The sequence below is a fragment of the Calonectris borealis genome, chromosome 16 (assembly GCF_964195595.1).
Source record: "Calonectris borealis chromosome 16, bCalBor7.hap1.2, whole genome shotgun sequence".
Taxonomy (NCBI): Eukaryota; Metazoa; Chordata; class Aves; order Procellariiformes; family Procellariidae; genus Calonectris; species Calonectris borealis.
Window position 1 is genome coordinate 11,110,964 of NC_134327.1, and position 20,514 is coordinate 11,131,477.

A 20,514-nucleotide genomic window follows, 5' to 3' on the forward strand; every position below is an offset into this window, starting at 1 on the left:
CACCTCCGCTGCTCCTCCCACACTGCCACGGCTGTCTTTTAACCTTGACTACAGTGGTCTTCAGTAAGACAAAGAAAACACCCTTTGCTTTCGCCTGTTGGATGATGCAAACCCACTTGCTGACCTTTCTGGGTGAACATTTTTCTAGTGTGAATGGGCCAGCTATGATCTCACTACCTTGTCAATGAAGAGGAAGTGGGGAAAGCCTTTTCAGCGTTTAATCAAAAGAGGGCTTTTATGCAGTCTGACATCAGGGGAAAACACAGGACGGCTTTCCAACCGCACTGCAGGAACGGCTGAGAAGGCTCTCCAAAACCGCTCCCCCTACCTTTCCAGCGACCCTCACTCTGGGCCAGCTACTTAATGGCATGAGCAGACATTCAGCTCTGAACGCAGGATTGGCAAAAGGCTCATAAAACCATCAATTATATCAAAGCTACAAGAGGATCTGACTCTGGAGGGCATAAATATGGATTCTGTTCAGAGATTTCTGGTGTGACAGTGGGGTCAGCCTACAACCTTTACAATGAACATCCTGTTCCTGCTTGACCTCTTGTCCTTTTTTCCCCTTCTACTTAATGACTGTTTGGAGCAGTTGTGGAGCTTGGGAAGAAAAAAGTCCTCCAAAGCTGGCTGACGTATATCGATATTGCTGGTGGCAATATATTTACACAGCCGCAAAAAGCAGCTGCTCAGCTGAGCCTACTTTTAGCTTGCGCCCTACTAAAATGAATGCAAATCTAAAAGCACTAAAACCGTATCAGCGAACTGAATGAAAAACTAAGATTTCTTTAACGTGGTGGTGCGCTGGGGAAGCAGCCCCAGCAATGACATCCCGCAAAGCTGCTGCCAGTAGTGGAGTTTGTAGCTTCTAGGGAACACTCGGTGTCCCCAGCAGCAGGGGACTTCGAAAGCCAAACCTCTCTCTCTCTCTAATCTTCCCCATCACTGCAGGGGTAGGAAACAAGCACAGGGTTGCAATGTCATACACAAGTACCAACAGCAAGTTCACAATACACGGCTCAGCTCTTTGCTGGGCATCTCCAGCTGCTTTGTACGTATTAGTTGCTACACAAAATTAACTGGAAGCTGTATCAAACCCAAGGCAACAGCACTAGATATCATAACCCTGAGGCACTTTGCTGCTTAGCTCCTACTCTGAATGGCTTAGAATTATAGTGCTTCAACTTCCCCAGTTTGTTCTCAGCCCTCAAATAATTATTGATCCCAATTTTTTCCTCATTTTTAATTGTTTCTGCAAAGCGTATCCCCCAAAGTAAGGGCAGCAAGCAAGTGTAAAGTGTAATTATTTTTTGAAAGACTGAGGAAATCTGTTCAGATGTTTCTCCAGCTTATTTGGGTGTGAAAACATTTTTCAGATGTTCAGAAACAGAAAAGAAAAAGAAATCCTGTTCAGATGCGTGCCTGTGTGTACGAAAAACAACGAACTGGCTTAGATGCCATATTTTGTGTTTAGGACGTACAGCGCTACATGGGTTAACAGTACCAGAAATCCATTGCAAGTACAGTGATCAGTATGTTGGGCTGGGCAATTTTATGTTCAAGAATGTGTTGAGTTTTTTTTAAATTTTGCTCTTAAAATACTCAGGGCAACAAGAACTCAGAGTCTTAAATGCTAAGTGAAAGTCTAATCTCCTACATGCAGATGTAAATCAACATTACTTGTTTAAATACTGATAAAAATTAGAACACAGTGAAGCCGAATGAACATAAGAAATATTTCACGTAATATTTACTGGAAAATTGCAACAGGGATTTAGTCTAATGAATAAATACAGCATGAAGCCGTTGAGTCTTCTATCCCTGGGGTAAGATAATTTGAAACACATTTTTTCAGATCAAAAGTGTTATGTTGACAAATATAAAAGCCTAATTTAGGCTGCATAATATTTAATTAAGAAAACAGCATTCCATACTGTGATTTATTTATTTTTTTAAGTCCAATGCCCCTTGAGTCATTTTATCTTCTTAACTTTAAGATTTGTACTGTGCGAGATCATGGGAAAGACACAATCAACTTTATTTTCATTACAAAGGAAGAAAAACCTAAAGGGAATCCTGTGAAAATCAAATCCAAACCCAAGATTTTCCAAAGACCGTGTAACTTGAAAAGGCCATCTGCTCACTCAAAATGGAGAGGAGCATTGTATCTGATCCTCCAGCTATGAGGATGGATAATGAAGATCCAAGTCATACCGAACAGCCACAAGAATACCTGGAGTTTTTAGACTTAAGAGGACCCTCTTAGGGCTCTGCAGCCATTTGCTCACCTTGACGCTTCTGTGATGTATCCGCGATGGCTGGCATTTCACGCTGCTGGTGTTGCAACAGCCAGTGCAACGTTTCACCTCCACGCAGGGTGGCCATATCAGGAAGTTGGCAGAGGTGGGATCAATCTGACTCCGAGGTATCTCGTATATAACCGTCCGTGTTTTGCAGACAGCCGGGATGGCTTCCTCTGCGAACACAAGAAATTCACACTTCCAGGTGAGCAGCTGCTCTCACCTCAGAGCACCCAGATACTCTCCACCATCGATTTATGAGTGGCACCCTTAGCTGGCGGGTTGAGATGATATTCTCAGTTCCCATTGCTTACTGACAAGTCGGTGCTGAGTACTGTTTGCCTACCACTAAACTGTGTGTGCTAGCGCAGAGAGAAGCTTGACTCACTCCCAAAAGCCCAGCCCTAAAATGAGGGTTTACAATGGCCCGGCTCCCAACATAGCTCAGAGCACATACCATTAGATAAGACAATTCTGGCTCTTCAGAAGTGACAGCAAGCCAGGGGCTTCTCCAGGTTAGATGATCCTCTAACACAACCTCATAGCCACTGCCTAATAGCAGCTGTTATTTTACAATATCGGGGCCATCACTGCACACATATTATCACACAAACATGCAATACCCAGCACATACCACCACAGAAGTTGCATTGAGAATATTTATATCACACCCAAATTGGCTGAGCTGGAAACAACCTGCACCAGCTTAAAACTTCTGAGTCTTGGGTTTCCACTTCCAAAACCTTAACATCCCCTCATCAGGGAGTCTGGTCCATCTGCCATGCCAAAGGGCAACTGCCATTTTTTTGAATGAAGTTATCAAAGCTTTGTACATGCTGGGTTTTATTTAATTGGTTATTTTTTGAATGAGACAAAACCACAAGAGTAGCATGACCGAAGAACCTGCAGTGTGATTTTCAGCTAAATCAACACCCTGCTGGGCTCAGGTAAGGTGAGCTTGTAGACAACTGTTTCAGCCACATGAGGATCAGAAAGAGTAGCTCTGTGCTGCTGCATGATGCTGCCAGAAAAATCCAAACCATGTATTGTTCTCAACCTAGGGACTGCCTAAGACGTCAAGCTGACAATTCAACATGGTCCAGAAAATAACAGCAATTGCAGGGACAACTTCTTTGATGATAAGTGATCTAGTTGAAGATGTCCCTGTCCACGACAGGGGGGTTGGACTAGATGACCTTTAAAGGTCCCTTCCAACCCAAACTATTCTGTGATTCCATGCTAAGTTTTCAGAAGGCAGCTTGTATTTTTTTGCCATAGAGTGGAAGCAGTGATAGCTTTGGGTTAGATGTGTCAGGGAACTGGAATACTGCCTGCGCTTCTTCAGTTACTTCTGAAGTACAAGAAGTTCAGGCCCGGCCTGTGCCTGTAACATGAAAATCTAGGCTTAGTTTTGAAAGAGATGCATTTCAGTCAGCTAAATAGAGTGAAAATTCTTCTTCTCAATGCCCAATGCCATGAACTCAAGAAAACTAACGGATCCAATACTGCAAGATAGCCGGCAACTCCTACAAGTTATTGAGCATATCCAGTTCCCACTGACTTTTATGGGGAGGCATTCAACACCTTGCAGAGTAAGGTGCCAAGTGTAGCAGACTGTTTCAGAACCGCTGTTCTCTAGAGGCATTCAATGTGACGAGCGCGCTTGCCAATTCACACTGCAAATGCACGCTGACAGCATGCTGTGCTATCTACTGCGCAGCACCGTAGCTTAAAGTACAAATATATTGACTCTGAATTACCTATAATAGATGAGATCATGGATCTTTTCCACAGTCAAATGGAATGGTAAAACACTCAGATCTAACCAGATGGACAAGCATTGCATACAAATCCTATTCTAAAATTCATTAACATGTCTTTAAATTTATATTTGGGCTTTGTTGGATCACCATCATTATTGTTTAATAAGAAAAAAATCCCCACGTAAACATGCCTGGTGCCCTACACAATGATGGAAATCAATGCCCTAGGATTTCAGTCAATGGCTTTTAATTTTTTGGATAAACTGTTTTTTTTCTTTTGAATAAAGAGTCAAGCTGTTTCCTTTTGTGGAGCTTCTGTACTTAAAACTCTACCAACTGTTGATGTTTTTTAAAGCACACTGCTGTAGTTGTTCCCCACACTATGAATTATACATTGAATATCACAGCATTTTCTAACCAAGGTCTAGCTTTCTAACATGCTGCAACAAGAAAGTGAATGTAAAGAATTTGTGCTTGTCTGTCTCCTATGGACATCCTCCAGAAGACAGTTCTCAGGCAACGGCTTGTTTTGTGCAAAAAGAAAGACAGAAACTAGAAATGGCCTTTTTCCTTTGTGCATGTCACATTTTTCCAGTGAAATGTCCTGCTTGGCTGACCAAAAGCACCCCTTCTGTTTTTACTCCCTAAGTACAAATAACTGGTTTCTTACCAATGCTTCTTTTTCTGCGAATGGGCACAGGACGATTCTCTTGCACATGTTTAGCAGAATGAACACTATAAGATCTCAAGTTTGTTTCTGAAACATCATCATATCCTAAAACAGGAAACAAAATATTAAACCTTAGCTACGTTACTCGCACCATTGTCGCTACAGTGCTGTTCCACACATATAAATCTGTGCTGTACATGTGCACAAGACCAAATCCTGCTGCAATTAGTCTAATGCAACTCCTGTCAATGCAATTGCAAAGGCATAAGGCAGGGAAGACACAGACATCAAATGTCATGTATAAGCATGCACAATTTAATTCTAATATCCATTTTACTGAAAGCCCCCAGAAACAGTGCACACTCTGTGACACAAAACCATATCTAAAGTAAAACAGTTGCATTTTTATGTGTAAGGCATAATAAAGCTTTTCTTACTGGAAAGGTGTAGAAATAAGAACAGTAATATTTCACGTGAAATGTTTCTTACAAGAAGTTTTTTGAAGTTCTGGCATGAGGCTACGGTAGAAAATATGGTATTACACACCCAACAGCAACAATGCTGCCTCTGTAAATTTTCTCTTGCTTGGTTTTCAGGGCAGTACTAGGACAGAATCAAAAGCAAAAAGTAACTAGCATGGGTTTCCTTTTAGCCTCTCTGTTGCAGAACAAATCCCCTGTGAAGTATCCTAACCTTTGGAGGGGCATCTGAAGCTACTGCAAACTCTGGGACTGCATCCAGGCTTGTCTTGTTCCCTAAATAAGCCTACCACATGGGTTAAAGGGCCATGAGAAAAAGCAAAGATGGAAAACTTGGCATTTCAGTTATCATAAAAAACAACAAAATAACTGCTCCAACTATTTGGTTTTGTTAAGTGAAGCAGTCCAGGTCGTGTCCCATGCGGTGGGGTTCTGAAAACGACAAGCACAATCTGCAAACAGGGGATCAGGAAGATGTAAGCAAACTAAGGATTGCACAGATTCCAGTACACCAACACTAAGATTTTTAGCACTCTGCTGCTTGGAGTGCCCTTCTGCAACATCACTGGCTCCAAAGAAAACTGTGATGTACACTAAAAAACGTAAATGTTTATTACACAGTACTCAATTACCCTCTCAACATGCTACCAACGTCCTACGCTCCTCTGTCTTCTGCACTGTCATACTCCCTGCTTCCAGTTCATTTTGCATCCACAGTTGACTGTGACTCTGGAACTTGTTTTATTCTCAGCTTTATTAGTAATGCACACCATAAGGGTCTGCTCTACAAAACAAACGGACTCCTTTTCTCCTCCCTCCAAGAAATCCTGCCCTAAAGAGCACGCAGCTGGTGGAATCACCTGCAGAGCCTGGTAAGACATGCAGACAGCGGTATCCTCAGCACCTTAGAAAGAGCTCTGTGCTTCAAGGTCTATCTTCACTCCTTGGAAAATATTATTGTAGGTAGCTAAGAGAAGATGAAACGGGAGGTCCAAGAGGTCGTGCCAGGATCACCCACTGGTCCTGTCTATTCTCCTAATCAGCTGAACAGATCCTTGTCTGAAATAAGTCAGTGTGAAATCCAGACTCTCAATTCACCCAAATAAGTTGGCTCCTATTTCCTATGTAGAGTGCTTGTTTCCCATTGATTTTGATGGGAAGTTTTGGAACCTGATTAGCTGATAGCGGGCCTTATTTGCAGTCCCAGTCCTGTAATGTAACACAGCAATGACTAACAGATTTTATTTCTGCTTTTATTGTACTCCAGAAAACTCATCAGTGGGGTAAATAAAATGGCTTGCCTGAGACCCTACAGGAAGTTTGCAACTGAGCTGGGGAGCAGCGCCAGGTCTCCTGCATCCCATTCCAGTGGCACCAGGCCATCCACCTGACCCCAAATGGGGTTATGCAAAATGAAGATCCGTTCTGACGTTCCTCCAGCCCTCTTCCGCTTCCTAACGCTCAGCCACCCAACACCTTAATACGGACCTCCTTTCTGGCAGCTTCGAGTTGTCACAACCTCTCCCTTAACTTGAGGCAACAAAGTGACACTCAAAAGAAAGCAGCATGAATTCTGCTCAGTGTAAGATCCAAGCCAGGCTCAGAGCAAGAAGCATCTCTGTCCACATGCAAACAGAGGTTTAAAAAAGATTAAAGACAAAACTAATGCCTCTAATCCGAACGGCTTGGTGGGCACAGACATCTTGCTGAAAAGAGAAACCGTCGATGATGCCAGGTTGACGGCAGGCCTGAGCCACAGGTCCTAATCCCACATTCAACAGGCTGGCATAGCTCCCTCTAACATGACTGATTTGCTATCTTGTTTAAAGAAACTGGTAAGACTAAAGGAATAGTATGATCAGCTAACCAATATGTTAAGCCATGTGCTTATATATAACTGCTCAACTCAGCTGCAATTAGCCATATTCTATCACCATGTTTATAAAGCAAAATGACGTGTCGAGGAGCATGTGTTGCTTATAAGATGATTTCTAAGGTGAAGAAGGCCTCTGGCTCATGCTGTATCTCACTGTCTCGCTACATATCTTAGGCATATATATCATTTCATAAGTTCACGTCTCGCTGTGGGGGTTAAAAAAAGAGATCTACACAGCTAGCACAGCAGACTGCAAAACAAGTTCCAGTCAAACCTCAATGCATTATGCAACACAAATTGTATTATTTCTATCAACACAGCATCAATGTTTTTTGTTTTTTTTTTTTAATAAACAGAATTATGGAGCACATGGCTGGTGCCAGAAGACACTACAATGCTAAAGACACTTGGTGTCCCCCTGATCCCCACAGGCATTTGGAAGGAATTCCATATCCCAGTGAAGTTAATGGGAAAATCACTGCACTTCAAGCCATCTTTAAGTCAACAGGAGTCCTGCCCAAGCAGGACTGAAAAATCAGAAAGTCAGCTTTGAAACCCACACTTTGAAACCCACTCTGGATGTGTGGCCAGAAGACTTTCTTTTATTTCAGTAAAACAACGATGCTACGGTAATTACAAATAGCACTCTCTAATTTGACTTTAAAGAAGCCTGATACCTAATTTACAATCTGGCAAAAGGACTCCCAAAGGAATCACATCAGAATTTGCATTTATTTTTCCCCCCAATGTACTGACTTAGGAGCACGAAGTTGCAGGATAAGGTGTTTCAGCTCTTAGCAAAGGAAATGGGAGTTTATGGGTGCTTAGCGCCTCACAAAATGAGGCTTAGAGCAGAAAGCTTAGAAACGGGTGGTTCTTAGTTTAGAAATTGAACACTGCTTGTCACTAAGTGAAGATGGAGGATGCTGCACGAAGCCAGATTAATGCAGCTCTCTCGTAACGTTTTAATAATAAAAAAATGTTTTCATGGCAGCCGATCAAGACATTTCTCTATAATCTTTTATGTACTGACAACATATCAATGATGGGTAGAAAAACTCTTGCAATTAGCCTTGGTCAATCCATTAGTGTAGCTGAAATTGTTCTTTTTTGTCAAATTGGCATTTTTCCACTGGGTCATGGAGTATAAATCACAGAGTTCCTGTGACATTCTGCCAATATGCTGTTACTCTTCTCCCTAAATAACCATGTGGAAAGTATCCTAAGACTACTGTTATTTTAAATTTATCAATTTATACTTTCGCATTGCCATCTCCTTCCCAATCAATCTATGTGAGGTACAATCTCCAATATAGGCAGTCTTAACACAAACCCTTCTAGATGTCACTTTGATGTGCATCCAAACAGTGTAGGTCCAAGTCTTCTAGTACCAACAGCAGCAGCTTAGGAAATTCTCATTATCTCTTTTTTCAGGAATTCAATGTAAGGTACAATAAACTGAAATGGTCTGTCTTACAAATCGGTCCTAGAGCCAGAAAGCCCAAGGCAACGTCAATCTGTTTGTTTGATCTTCTTTCTGGCTGATGGGAAGTATGCCCTTCTGACATCCAACTGCAGAGATAGATGTCATTAAGTTTTCAACTTTGATCTATTAAAGGAAATATAAGTAGCAGCCTGCAAGATCCTGTTTTGTTTGGGTTTTTTTCCCTTTACCTAGATGTGATCAACCAACTGTAAAGGAGGAGGAGTATTGCCTCTATCTGTCTCAGGGAAAACACAGGACACACATGGCAGATGCCCGCCTCTCATAACGTTTCAGCGGTGCAAGGAAAGTTAACACACTGCATTGTAACATCCTTAATTTGCGCGCCACACCAAAAGCCACAAAGTCAACAGAAGATTTTCCAATAGATTGAGCTCTGCAGCAATCGTAACACTTTTCCATGAAGGTATACTGTCAATTTAGAACGTTTCTCCACTTAACAGAAGCTGCTCTGCTAGTTCTTAATCACAGGCCGTTAAATTCACATGGCCTAAGGTGACCCTGTGGTTGATGCCCTTAAACCATGCAAAGAAGCACACTCAGCCCTCCGTTTCCCCACGCAGGGAGATGACTGGGGGAAAATCTGTTCTCAGCGGGAGGCAAACATAATAGGTGATGAAATGAACTCTACCTCCCACAGGACAGATGGGAGAGGTGAAGCGCGAGGAGAAAAACCACGCTGCTAAGCCAAAGAGAACTTCACAGGCAGAATACAGGAAATGCCCCCGTTTCGGTGATTTAGTCTGTTAGTAGTAAAACTGTACTCTGCACACTACAGCTGCCTACTTCCTGGGATATGCGTGCTTTCTCTTTTAAATAGGGTCAGACTCTGCTCTCCGTCACGCCAATGAAACTCCGTCGCCGACTATGGATCCCAATCACAGCAAATTAATCTAAGACCCTGTTTTCTGATGTAAACGGAGAATTTTCACGTTGTCTTTACAGGGATTTCTCTTTGAATCAGACATGCCGCACTGGGCTCTGACAACTTGGCCTGGATTTTCTTTTTTGAATACAATGATAAGCTCCATGTTGGGTAGTGTTTTTCTTTAAGTAATATGCCAGATGGTCTGGGGGTGTGGTTTCTAATTTTATGAAGGGGGTTATCAGTCATCTCTGCGCTACAATATAGAGACCAAATCTGTCAGAATAGAAAAAAAACCTGCCCACTCTGACTTACAAAACTTACTTTTCCAATTAAAAATATGTGCTTTGCATTGCAGGAGAGAAAATGACTGTTCTTCCTTCATTTTCCACAGATTCTGCCTTGTTACTCAGGAATATTAGACATTTTCTGCATGCATGCCTGATCCTGCAAACTCTTCCCCTACAAGATCATTCTTAATTCTCGAGTCCACCCACTGAGTTTAAACAGGGCTACTCACATGCAGAAGAACTGGCAATACCATGTACTAAAAGAAGGGAGAAAATAATCACTGGAGTGTTTTTATTCTGAGCCTCAGTTTAAATCAGTATATGCTACAAAATAGAAATACATCTACTGTACAAGCCCTCACTGAACTAGCTCTTCCCTAAATGCAATTACAGCCCCAAGGAAATCATTTCAGAAATATCATCTTACCAGTGACAACTAGAAACCATTTGATTTGCTAATCCAAGCTAATACTAAATATAGTAAACAAGCCCGATCCTGTTTACTGAAGAAAACATGGTCATTTCAATGTTTGATTAGTCACTCTGATAAGCCCTTAGTAAGAATTACTCATGACAGTAAAGACTGCAGGACTGTGCCCAGAAAATGCAAATGCGGGTAGTAAAGACCGGTTACTCTCTATGAAAATCCAATCCTGCCTGTGTAGCTCAGAAAAGGAGCACTCAAGCAAGAACAGGGTGAAAGGCTGAATATTTTGGTTTTATTTTTTAATATTGTTTGAGTTCATGTCTTAAGGCATCACTGTTTCATGTTGAAATAGTAAAATATTTATGTATCTTGTTTCTCTAATGGTTTCTAAACTGACAAATTGCATGAAAACAGCAAAATGAAATGGTAAACTTGTGGCTGACCTCTTCAAGTTTTGGTCCTGCATACTCTGGTTAATATTTGCCACGAGTGAAATCATTATTTTCTGAAATAAATTTCCCTCCTCTGCTACATCTACTAATTTATTCAGCTCCCGCCGTTGCTCCACTTCTCTGCTTGATTCTCTTGCAATGGAGCCATGTGAACTTTTGCTCTCCTTGTAAGTGGTATTTAAAAATGAAGCATGTACTTGTTACACTGGGGTATTTGAAAAAATAATGTATTCTGGTAGCTACAGAATACTGACTCAAATGCAGAAGAAGCATGCAGTATTTTAAAATGCTAGTGCTCCAGCACTAGTAGATCCAGCCCTTCTGCAACAGCAGCCAAGCCTTCCACTGAGTTCACTGGGAAAAAGATTTTAGCAGTAGTGCACTTGTCTGGTCCAAAACAGTCTTCAGTGGGGAAATATGTATTGCATACCCCTCCCCTGTTGTGAAAGCTTCTTTAATTGCAGCGATAAGCAATAATGATGAAGCACTGCTCTCCAAAAATATTAAACGGATGCCAACAAATCTGGTAATTAGTAATTAGCCTCTATGGTAAAGTATTGTGCAAGAGAGAAATATTCCCATTTTCAGTGTAATGGGAAACCGTTTGCTCCCTAATCACATGAAAATTGAAAGCTATGTCTGTAAAATACGTTCCTAGTGCATTCCTGCTCATTAATATAGCACTATACAAAAAGCAGTGAGTTAAACTCTAGAAGGATCCTGCAACACTGAATGAAGGTGATTGAACCTGGCACAGACTTTACAAAAATACACAGCATATGGTTTAAAAGGAGATGGCCCAGTACCAATGCAAGCAAGAACTCATTCATTTTTCTCCATGTTTGCTCTTCAGAAAGATGCAGGTTTCCCTTGGGCACATCAAAGATGCCGGGTTTATTCTCTCTCAACTAAGGGAAGAAATCACCAGGAACAAAGTGCATCAAGTGAGACCAAATGATAAGAAACCCAGTAATACAGTGCTTCTAGATCTGATTTACTGCTGCAACGATCTGTTTGAACTGCACGTTCTCACTACATCCATTTGCATGCCTAATGATGCAGAAAATAACCCTGCACTATTTTCTTTTGGAAAAAAGTGTATTTTTAAGGGTAAGCTTCATATGCAGGTTCCTGTTTAAAATCAGCGCGGACGGTTTATTTTCCTTTTAATAAAGCCCAACGCTTGAAGAGACATTACTTCATTCATAAATATTGTTTCAAATATTTTAAATACCTCTAGGACAGTAGTTTAAAGATAACAGAGCAATGCAACATCAACAATAAACCTTATGGAAATTCTTCTCCGCTGAGAGACGGAGAGGTCTGAAAACACAGAGGGTCACTAGGTCCCTCTCCACCCTGAACCCCCCGAAGTTTTAATTCCCGATCGGCCCCCTGGCTGCCGCCTCCCTTTGAAATAAGGCTGCCCTGCCCAGGGCAGCTTGGCAGCCTGGCTCTTGAGGCTGGCTCCCTGCACGGGTCTCGTCTCCGAGGCGAGGCAGCCCGGGCCGCGCCGCCGGAGCGGCGAGAGGCGTGCGGGGCGCTGCGCCGCGGCCGCCCGCGGTGCCTCCCCCCCGGGGCGGCGGCGGCCGACGGCGCGGAAGGAAGGAGGACGGGACTAATTTACCTACGGAGTCAATCTCCAGGAGGCGCTGCAAGTCGCGGATGCTGTGGATCTCGCTGTGCGCCAGCCGCTCGATGAGCTCCTGCGGGATCTCGGCCTCCTTCAAAGACACACACACCGCGGGTCACCGCGCAGCCCCGCGCAGCACTCCCCCACGCCCTTGCAGCACCGGGGATTTAGCGCTTCGGGGCTGGGGGTTAGGGGGGTCTGGGGTTTGATGGAGGGTGCAGGGTGTTTGCTGGACGTGTTTGGACGAAGCAGGGGAAAAACCCACCCTCCCGCTCCACCGGGCGCTGGAGCGCGCCCCGCCGCCCCCGTCTGCGCGCCCGCGGGGGCTGCGCGCCGCCCGCCGCCAGCCGAACTGCGCCACGGCTCGCCAGGGCGGGCAGCTCCGCACGGCTCCGGCCTGGCGGAGCGTGTGCCCGGCGGAGCTGCGCCTCCTCTGCCCGAGCCCGACGGCTGGAAACCCACCGGGGCAGCCGGCTGCTGAAGTTTGCCCAATCGGGCGTGAAGTCCACGGCGGGCGCGGGCTCCCCCGACCCGGGAGGAGGAGGACCGTGTCCCACGGGGCCGCCGCCATCCTACCAGCGCCCACGTCGCGGCTCCCAGTGCCAAGCAGACCCGGTCCCGGGAAAAGTTAAGAGTCGCCGTGCAGCGCCGAGCACCGCGCTCGCCCCGACCAGGGCCACCTGTAGCAACCCCAAGACGCGGCTCCGCGCCCCCCTCCGTCCCCAAGCAGCCGTATGCGGGCGGGCCGGAGCCCGACCCTCGCCCGCTCTGAGCCGGGTGATCTTCAAACCCCGGGGAGCGGCGTTTTAGTGGGGGGTATTCAACCAACTTCTGCCCGCGGCACTAGCGGTGCCCGCGGTCGGCTGCGTGCAGCGCCGTGCGCCGCGGGGGCGGCCGCTGCCCGGCGGCTCCGCGCACTGCTCTGCTTGCAAATAGCCGCAGCGCGTTTGCACCCGCGGGGCGTCAAAATATATATATACAGTATGTGTGTGTATATATATATATAATTTTCAAGGGCAGCCAGCAGCCCGGGAGCGGAATGCACGGTCATTCCCCTTCGCCTCTGGCATGCGTGAAATGGCAACTTGCTTTCTGCCTCGTCCGCGCAGGGGCTGGGGCAGGGCGGGCGCTCCCGGCGAGGCCAGGGTGCGGAGATGCCCGCGGAGCCCAGGTGGGCAGCCCGCTCCCCCGTGCCCTCCGCCGCCGGCCCCCGGCTGCGGCGTCCCCCGGGGACCGAGAACGCAGAAAGCCGCTCTCACCTACCTCGGAGAAGGTAAAGGACAGGTAGCCAAAACCTATCAGCAAAACGCAAGCCCAGGTCCTCATCGCGGTCTAGTGCACTTTAGACACGGAGGGAAGGCAACGCTGATGGAAAGGAGCTGCAGGCCGGCTCCTGCCGCGCAGAAATTCAGTACCATCCCTCAGGGGAAAGGCAGCGGGGTGGCTCGGGGGTCCTCCGCATCCAGGGTGGGTCGGGGCTGCCTCGGGGCGGCGGTGGTTTAATTACGGCGCTGCCGCTGTTTGTATGTTCCCCTCGCTACGGGAGCGTGGCTGCTCTCCTTTCTGCTGCTCTCGCTCGCTCCTCTTGGCTCTTAGGACTAGACCAGCCGGTACTTCTGCATATTTGCTTAGATCAGACCAAAGTGAAACCCAAGGAGTCGATCCGGAGCGCAGCCGAAACGCCCATCACCTGTCTGGGGCGGCTGGCCCCCCTCGCGGCGGGCGGCGCTGGGGCCCGCCTCCCCCCGCCGCCGCGGCCTCCCGCTCCGCGCCGGGACTGAGGGATTGCTCTATCTGCCGGCCGCTCCCCCACCCCGCTAGGCTTGCCCTCCACCCTCTCCCCCTTTCTCAAAAAGGGGAGAAAAAAAAAAAATCTTTATTGATGGGGCTCGAAATGTTTCTCTTGCTGGGAATGGTCCCGCTTCCCTCCCCGGCCGGGGTGAGGTTAAAAATAAGAATTAATTACGAATAATAGCAGTGATAAATCGGAGCAGTATTGCAAGATCTCGCGGGCTGCCTTGGTGCAGTTCCTTCTCCACTTTGCACGGGAGAAAAAGAGAGAAGGAGGAGGAGGAGGAAGGAAAAAAAAAAAATATATATATATGCAAGAAGGTTTAAATCCCAAGGGGATCGGAGACGAACTGCAACTCCTGGCGGAGGGAGGATTCCCGGGCTCGCTCCGAAGCGGTGGCCTGTCTGGAGCGTGGCTCCGGCGAGGAGCAGCATATACCGCTCCCCTCCCTGCCATGCGCCTCCCCCGTCCCTCCTCCCGGTACTCCCGGCACCAAACCCACAAACAACAAGTAGTGGGGGCTGCCGCCAGCTGCAGCCCCTGCTCGCAGGGCCGGAGGGGCTCTGCCCACATGGGAGGGAAAGAAAAAAAAAAAAAAAAAGGAGCCGGAGGAGGGCAGGGGGCCGGGGAGGGGAGCGGGGCAGCCTGCCCGCCACCCCGGCCCTCTGCGGCACTGGGGCGGGGGAGGGCTGGGAGCTGCTGCGCAACAGCCGCCGCGTAACCTTACGGGATCCACCTTGTGCCCCTGCCTTTTATATAAGGCGGAAGAGATCGCCATGGCCGCGGAGGGTTTGGGTGGCTTTTTTAATCGTTGTTATTATTTTTTTGGCGGGGGAGGGGGGCTCGCCTTTTGCAAAAGGGGAGGGGCAGGGTGGCGATGGGCTGTGTTGGGTTTGTTTTTTTTTTTAACGTAGCTTCGCTGCCGTTGCAGCGCAGCCTTCCTTGCGGAGGAGAAGAGCCCCCCTTAAGAAATACAAAAGCCCCCCCCCACCCCCAAATAAATACAAAGCAGCTGGGAGTGGCGGTGCGGGCGGGGGGCAGCGGGCGCCCTCCGCCCTGCGGCACCTGGCTGCGGCATGCGCGGGTGCGGGGCTCCCCGCCGCGGCCGCGGAGACGCGGAACCCCGGGGCTCCGCCGCAGCCGGCCCCGGCCCCCCCCGCCCCCGCAGCCAGCCCGCGGAGCGGCGGTGCCGGAGCCGGGCGGCGGCAGCTCGCTTCCCTTTCGCATCCTCCCTCCCCGCCACCCCGGAGAGAAAATGCCCCCTTCTCCCCGGCGCCGATTGGCACAAGGTGCCTGCTGCACCCTGACATCTCCCTGAACTCATTGTGATTTAAATAACAGCCCTTTCTCGTCTAAACAAAGCATCTTAATAGCAGATGCAAAGAATTCAGCTCATCTGAAAATCCAATAGCATTTAAGTGGATTAACTGCAATAACACAACTGAGGAGTGATACTATCCTTCATGGAAGACAATAGACTGTAAATGCACAGCCAGGGAGACTTATCCTTTCATCTCTGAATTTCCTTCAGCATTTCAAAAGCAAATGCTTTCTAGAAGCCCTGAAGGGGTTTGCACGCTACTGGCTTGGACATGCTTCTAGGAAACAACCTGTGCTTTAATGGGCACTTTGCAATTGCATAGAAGTTCCCACCAAAACAGAAGTGGCCTTTCAAGTACGTTTAATTCTCTCTCATGATGTCATGTAGACTTACAGGGTGGTCTCCAGGACCACAAGGGGGGAAAAAAAAGGTGGGGGTTGAAAAGAGAGAAAAGGAAAAGAGATGTAAAAGATTTGGAAGCACTTTAAAAAGAAGAATGCCTTTTTTTTTTTTTTTTTTTTTAAAGACAGAAAATGCTGAGCCAGTGTGGAGCCATTCTCAAATGCCTCCTGATATAAAAAAAAAATGATCTGAGTGCCACACTGCAGCAGACCCATCCACGCAGGCTGCACTAGTAAGCAGCAGGGCGAGCGGGAGGCAGAGCAGGGCAGGTCATTCTGGTAGTTGCCATCACTTTCTTACATGGGGACTGACATCGCAGAAGTAAAAAGTGATGACTTTAGTTTAAAAAAACGTCTCATCTGCACTTATCATTTGCTGGGGTTAAAGAAACAATTCTTACGGTCTGTGTTGTCATAGTAATAAAAAAAAATAATTACCAAACAGTGAAATAGATTCTGACAGTACCCGCTCGCCGAGCATTTACTCCTCTCTTTCCTTCCTTCATTGGCCAACGTATCTGGGATCAGAAGTGCTGGGTATTTGTAGCTCTTTCAAGTGGTATTCCACTGCGAAAACCAACATAGAGATAACTCCTACTTCATCTATTGGTAAAAAAAAAATCTATGCAGTTCTGATTTTTCTTACATTTCCCTCATTTTATGAGAAACATACTGCATCAGCGTCTTTTTTAAGTCTGTCATTGTGGAGCTCAGATAAGCATCTTTCCTCTGGGTCGAGTTACACTTGGAGTAGCTTTTAACATTAGACTGTTTATATGGATCACTGCAAATATTTGATAATAATGCAAAATATGTAAGATCCCAGAAGAGACCGAAGACCAGGGAACGTAAATAAAATTCACACAGGTTCTGCAAACAACTTTATACTTGGGTTGTCTCTCTGCTTACGAAACACATTTTCTCCGTGTCTATTGTTTGATCGAAAAATGCATTTGTGCTGTGTAAGTCCTTACAAGCATGCAAAGCTAGGTCTGTGTGAAAAACATCACACAAGTGCATCTTTACTTCGGCATGGCACCTTCCTCCAGTCTATTAAACATGTGTGGATGTTTACATGGAATATCATCTTTTATGTAATACCTACAAACCACACATGTGGAAAGAGTGACAGGATGGTATTTATAGGTTCAAAAGAAAACCAGTACAAGAACAGAGCACCAGAAAATTAGGTTTTGCACTTTTTTATTTATGTGAGAGCAGCAAGCAAGATATTGCTTGTCTAATTTAAAGCACGTACTGTTAGAAGTCCCTCAAATGTCAGGAATTATAATAGAATTATACTATGACAGAGTGTCGAGAGGGAGGATTTCCAGGGTTTGCAGAGCACTTGGCATGGGGGAAGGGATGCAGAAGCTCCTTGACACAGAATGAAACTACTTCAGTGGCATCAGTGCTTTCTGCAGGCGGTGACGCATGAAGCCAGGGTGCCCCAAATCAGGCTTCCAGCATCGGCTACAAAGCTCATTTAAATCTCTGCTGGCTCAGTTATAAACACAGGTCAAGCCACATAGCGGGACCAACTCATGTTTCAGAGGAGCGTGCCGGGGCTGCGGTGCACGAGAGCAGCCCGGCCGCGGGAAGGTCGCTGGGAGAAGCGTGGTCCGGGGCAGGCAGCGAGGCAGGCGCTGCCGAGCTCGGGAGGGGGCTGAAGCCACGGAGGGCACTGGGCTGGCTTCGAAATGGTACCTGCAACCCGTGACAACTGTTCAGAGGTCAGGTTGAAATGTCGACGCTTGCTCGGCCCTCCTGACGAGCCTTAAAGTTGCAAGAGGAATCGTTTCATTGCTGCTGAAGGAGTCTTGGGAAACCTGGCTGAGTCTTTTTCAGATTTGATTTTAGTGGGGATTTTGCTTCATTGATAATCACGTTAAAATTAACAAAACAGAATGAGTTTGGGTAAGGGTTTTTTTTTTGGAAGGGTGGCCTGCTTTTGTAGTAGTGGCTGGCCAGAGTGGTTGGGTATGCTCTGCGGGATACATCCTGCCGCCGCAGCTGAAAGTGGACCAAGAGCCGAGAGTCCTGGCTCCAGAAAGGGGCCATAAGAAATCCTCTCAGCGATTTGGACCCGCACCATTCAGTGTCAGTGCCACGCAGTATAATACGAAGGATAAAAGTTCAGAACATAAAATCCAGCAAGCTAGACAGGAAGCTCGCCCACTTTGGGTGGTTTCTCTCTGGTTTTGAACATTTCTTTGGCCTGTAGTTTCTGAGGGGCACGTGCCCATGGTGGGGGAAGGTCATCTTCCCCCTCTGCTGCTCGATTGCTGCCTGCCTACAGAAACAGGCACAAAGCTGTCGCAGGTGCAGGTGAAGTGCAGGCAACGGATTACAAATGCAGAAAGCGCTGATGGCAGGCAAACCGTTCCCTTTCCTGAAACTTGGCCGTTAAAGAGGGACGAGGAAAGCTGCAAGGAGAGCAAGCAAGGCACTTATTATTCCAGCTGGTACACCTACAAACGTTATTTCTTCCTTTTCCAGCTCTTCCTTTTGGATCCTTGCACTGGCTCCATCCTTCTGGCTGAGCTTTGTTTTCTTTGAAACTTTTGTTGGTGCAGCTTTCCAGATGCTTTCACGGTTGATAATTTTCATAAATAGTCATAAGATGCAAATCTGCTACAAGGTTTCAGCTAAGCGGAGTGATCAGAAGGGGCTCGGAAAAGTTTTATGATGTCCCTGCCCCGGAACACAGAGGGTAGCCATGGCCCGCACCACCTATGCGGGTTGACTCTTAAAGCCACAATATTTCTGGAGATGCTTTGCCCTCCTATGAGCGCGGCAGCGTCCCACTAGAGCTGATCCTTCCCCCCAAAACTGCCCCTTTGACTTCAGTGGGGGTTAGACCCAACTCTCCCTGGAGAAACGGTTGGGTTTAACAGCACAGGCCGTTAGTAATGCTCGTTAACGTGCTCTTCTCTCCCCCCTGCCCAGCTGCTTCTTACCAGGAGGTTCAGCAGCGCAGCCGAAGCGCGGGGCTCTTTGACCTTCCCTGCTGCAGGAGCCACTGCTGAGCGACACGCAGTTCACCTTCAGGGCTGGAGTGAACTGGCAGCCCTGCTAGCCTGGGTAGCAAGATACCATGTTTAGGCATTAAACTAGGGCGCTTGCATACCAGCACAGGCCGCTATTTTAGTGGGTATATGAAGTTGCTCCCTGCTCTCCACCCATATGGGACAAGGGAGCTGCTGCGAGCACGGGATATCCTCTGCCTGGTGGATAAAGCTATTAAAAATGGGCTGTGTTTTGTCAGTAATACTTAGTTCATCCGGCTGAATAACTGTAAAAGTACCAGCCCAGCTTAAGGTATACTGATACACGTTGTAAATGGAAGCAATACGCTCAGGGCTCAGCCCCCGGGGTCCTTGCGTGGTGTGCTCATGTCTCCTCAGCAACGTGGGTGTAAAGCTCTTCTCCTCTGACTCAAATCAAAGCCAGTCGCAGTGATTCTGTGGAGACCATCCAGGATGTAACTCAGCCATGCTAAGTACCATAAAATTGTGATATTATTCTTCATTGTTTGTAGCTTGGAAGCCTGGAGAGGCCTAGCTTGGAACAGTCCATTTTATTAAGCTCCATCCAAACACAGTGAGATAGTTGTTCTTCTGAAGAATTCGTATTCTCAAAGTGCAAGCCGCCCCGTTTGTGTTCTTGTATCCATGCAACCTTGTTGCTCTTACAACATTACACATTTGTCCTGTGAGATTCCCTCCCTTACAATAAAAACTCACGAGAATGATACACACATTTTCAGCTCTGCACACACCAGAGACTGCAGGATCCAGCAGTACCCGAAGGACAAAGGAGATATGAAGGCTGCTGTAGTGGAATTGCTAATTTATTTTGAACTGCAGATGTTTGTAATGGCTGTGAAGTTTCCTAATTGAATTTCTGACCCTTTTTGTCACAGAAACCCAGTTAATATAGGAGAAGGAGAAGAGCAAATAGGATTGGTTTGCTTTTTTTTTTTTGCTTTATTTTTTTAACAGAAAGTCCAGTGTAGAGTTCTGTACATTTTTCTTTTAATTTTCTCCCATCTAAGAATACAGCAGCCTGGTCCTCACATGGTCTCAGTGGCTGCACATAGTTCAAAGGACCATGCATGAAGTCCCCAGTGCGGTATCTCTCCAGAGGGCTTCACGGAGCCCGTGCTAACGAAGCCCCCCGGAGCTAATCCTCTCTGAGCGCTTCCGTCCGTTCGAGGCACGCTGTTAGGCACAGACCCACTAAGGGTGGTGGCCAGACCAGAGCAGGCAGCTCACCTTGTGTCTTCTGTTCCTCAGCAGAAATTCCAGGGAATTCAGTGCTTTCCAGCTGTTTATTCTCGATACTTTGTACTTATGCAATTTCTTACTAAAAGCTGATAAAGATCCTCTGTAAGCACAAGGCACATCAGTAATTAGAAATGCAGAGGACGTAGTGAAGCTACACAGTGAACCTGCCATGCGACTGTGGCCGAGTTGCAGACGAGAAGCTGGGAGCAACCATTGCCGAAGCTCTTTTTTCTCAGTCACCCACCACCTCAGGACTAGTTTTAGCATGGTCCTCCTACGTCCCAGGTCCAACAGACCTCCTAGAAACACACAGCGCTCACATCATTTGGCTGTGTCACCATGTAGACATCTTAGCTCGGTCTGCCACCTGCCAGCCACCATGGCGTGCTCACTAGGAGCACGTTCTTGCCCATGATATGCTGCTGGGCTGCAAAGGGGACACGTACCCG

General features: G+C 46.9%; 1 protein-coding gene across 4 annotated transcripts in view; it reads right to left on the minus strand.

The window, feature by feature from the left end:
• The window catches only part of PDGFA (platelet derived growth factor subunit A), a 28,987-nt gene extending 13,826 nt beyond the window's left edge, over positions 1 to 15,161 (minus strand). The window contains exons 1-4 of one of the 4 annotated variants that reach the window (XR_012676118.1): positions 13,526 to 15,135; positions 12,257 to 12,353; positions 4,737 to 4,841; positions 2,292 to 2,479 (exon numbers count right to left, since the gene is read on the minus strand). Coding sequence is in view for 3 of the 4 variants with exons in the window: in XM_075165226.1 (XP_075021327.1) it covers positions 2,292 to 2,479; positions 4,737 to 4,841; positions 12,257 to 12,353; positions 13,526 to 13,588 (453 nt within the window). In the remaining variant the exon portion in view is untranslated. Of the gene's footprint in view, positions 1 to 2,291; positions 2,480 to 4,736; positions 4,842 to 12,256; positions 12,354 to 13,525 lie in introns of all 4 variants that reach the window. The other 3 variants (XM_075165226.1, XM_075165223.1, XM_075165225.1) reach the window with 3 other exon arrangements.
• Positions 15,162 to 20,514: the final 5,353 nt, after the last annotated feature.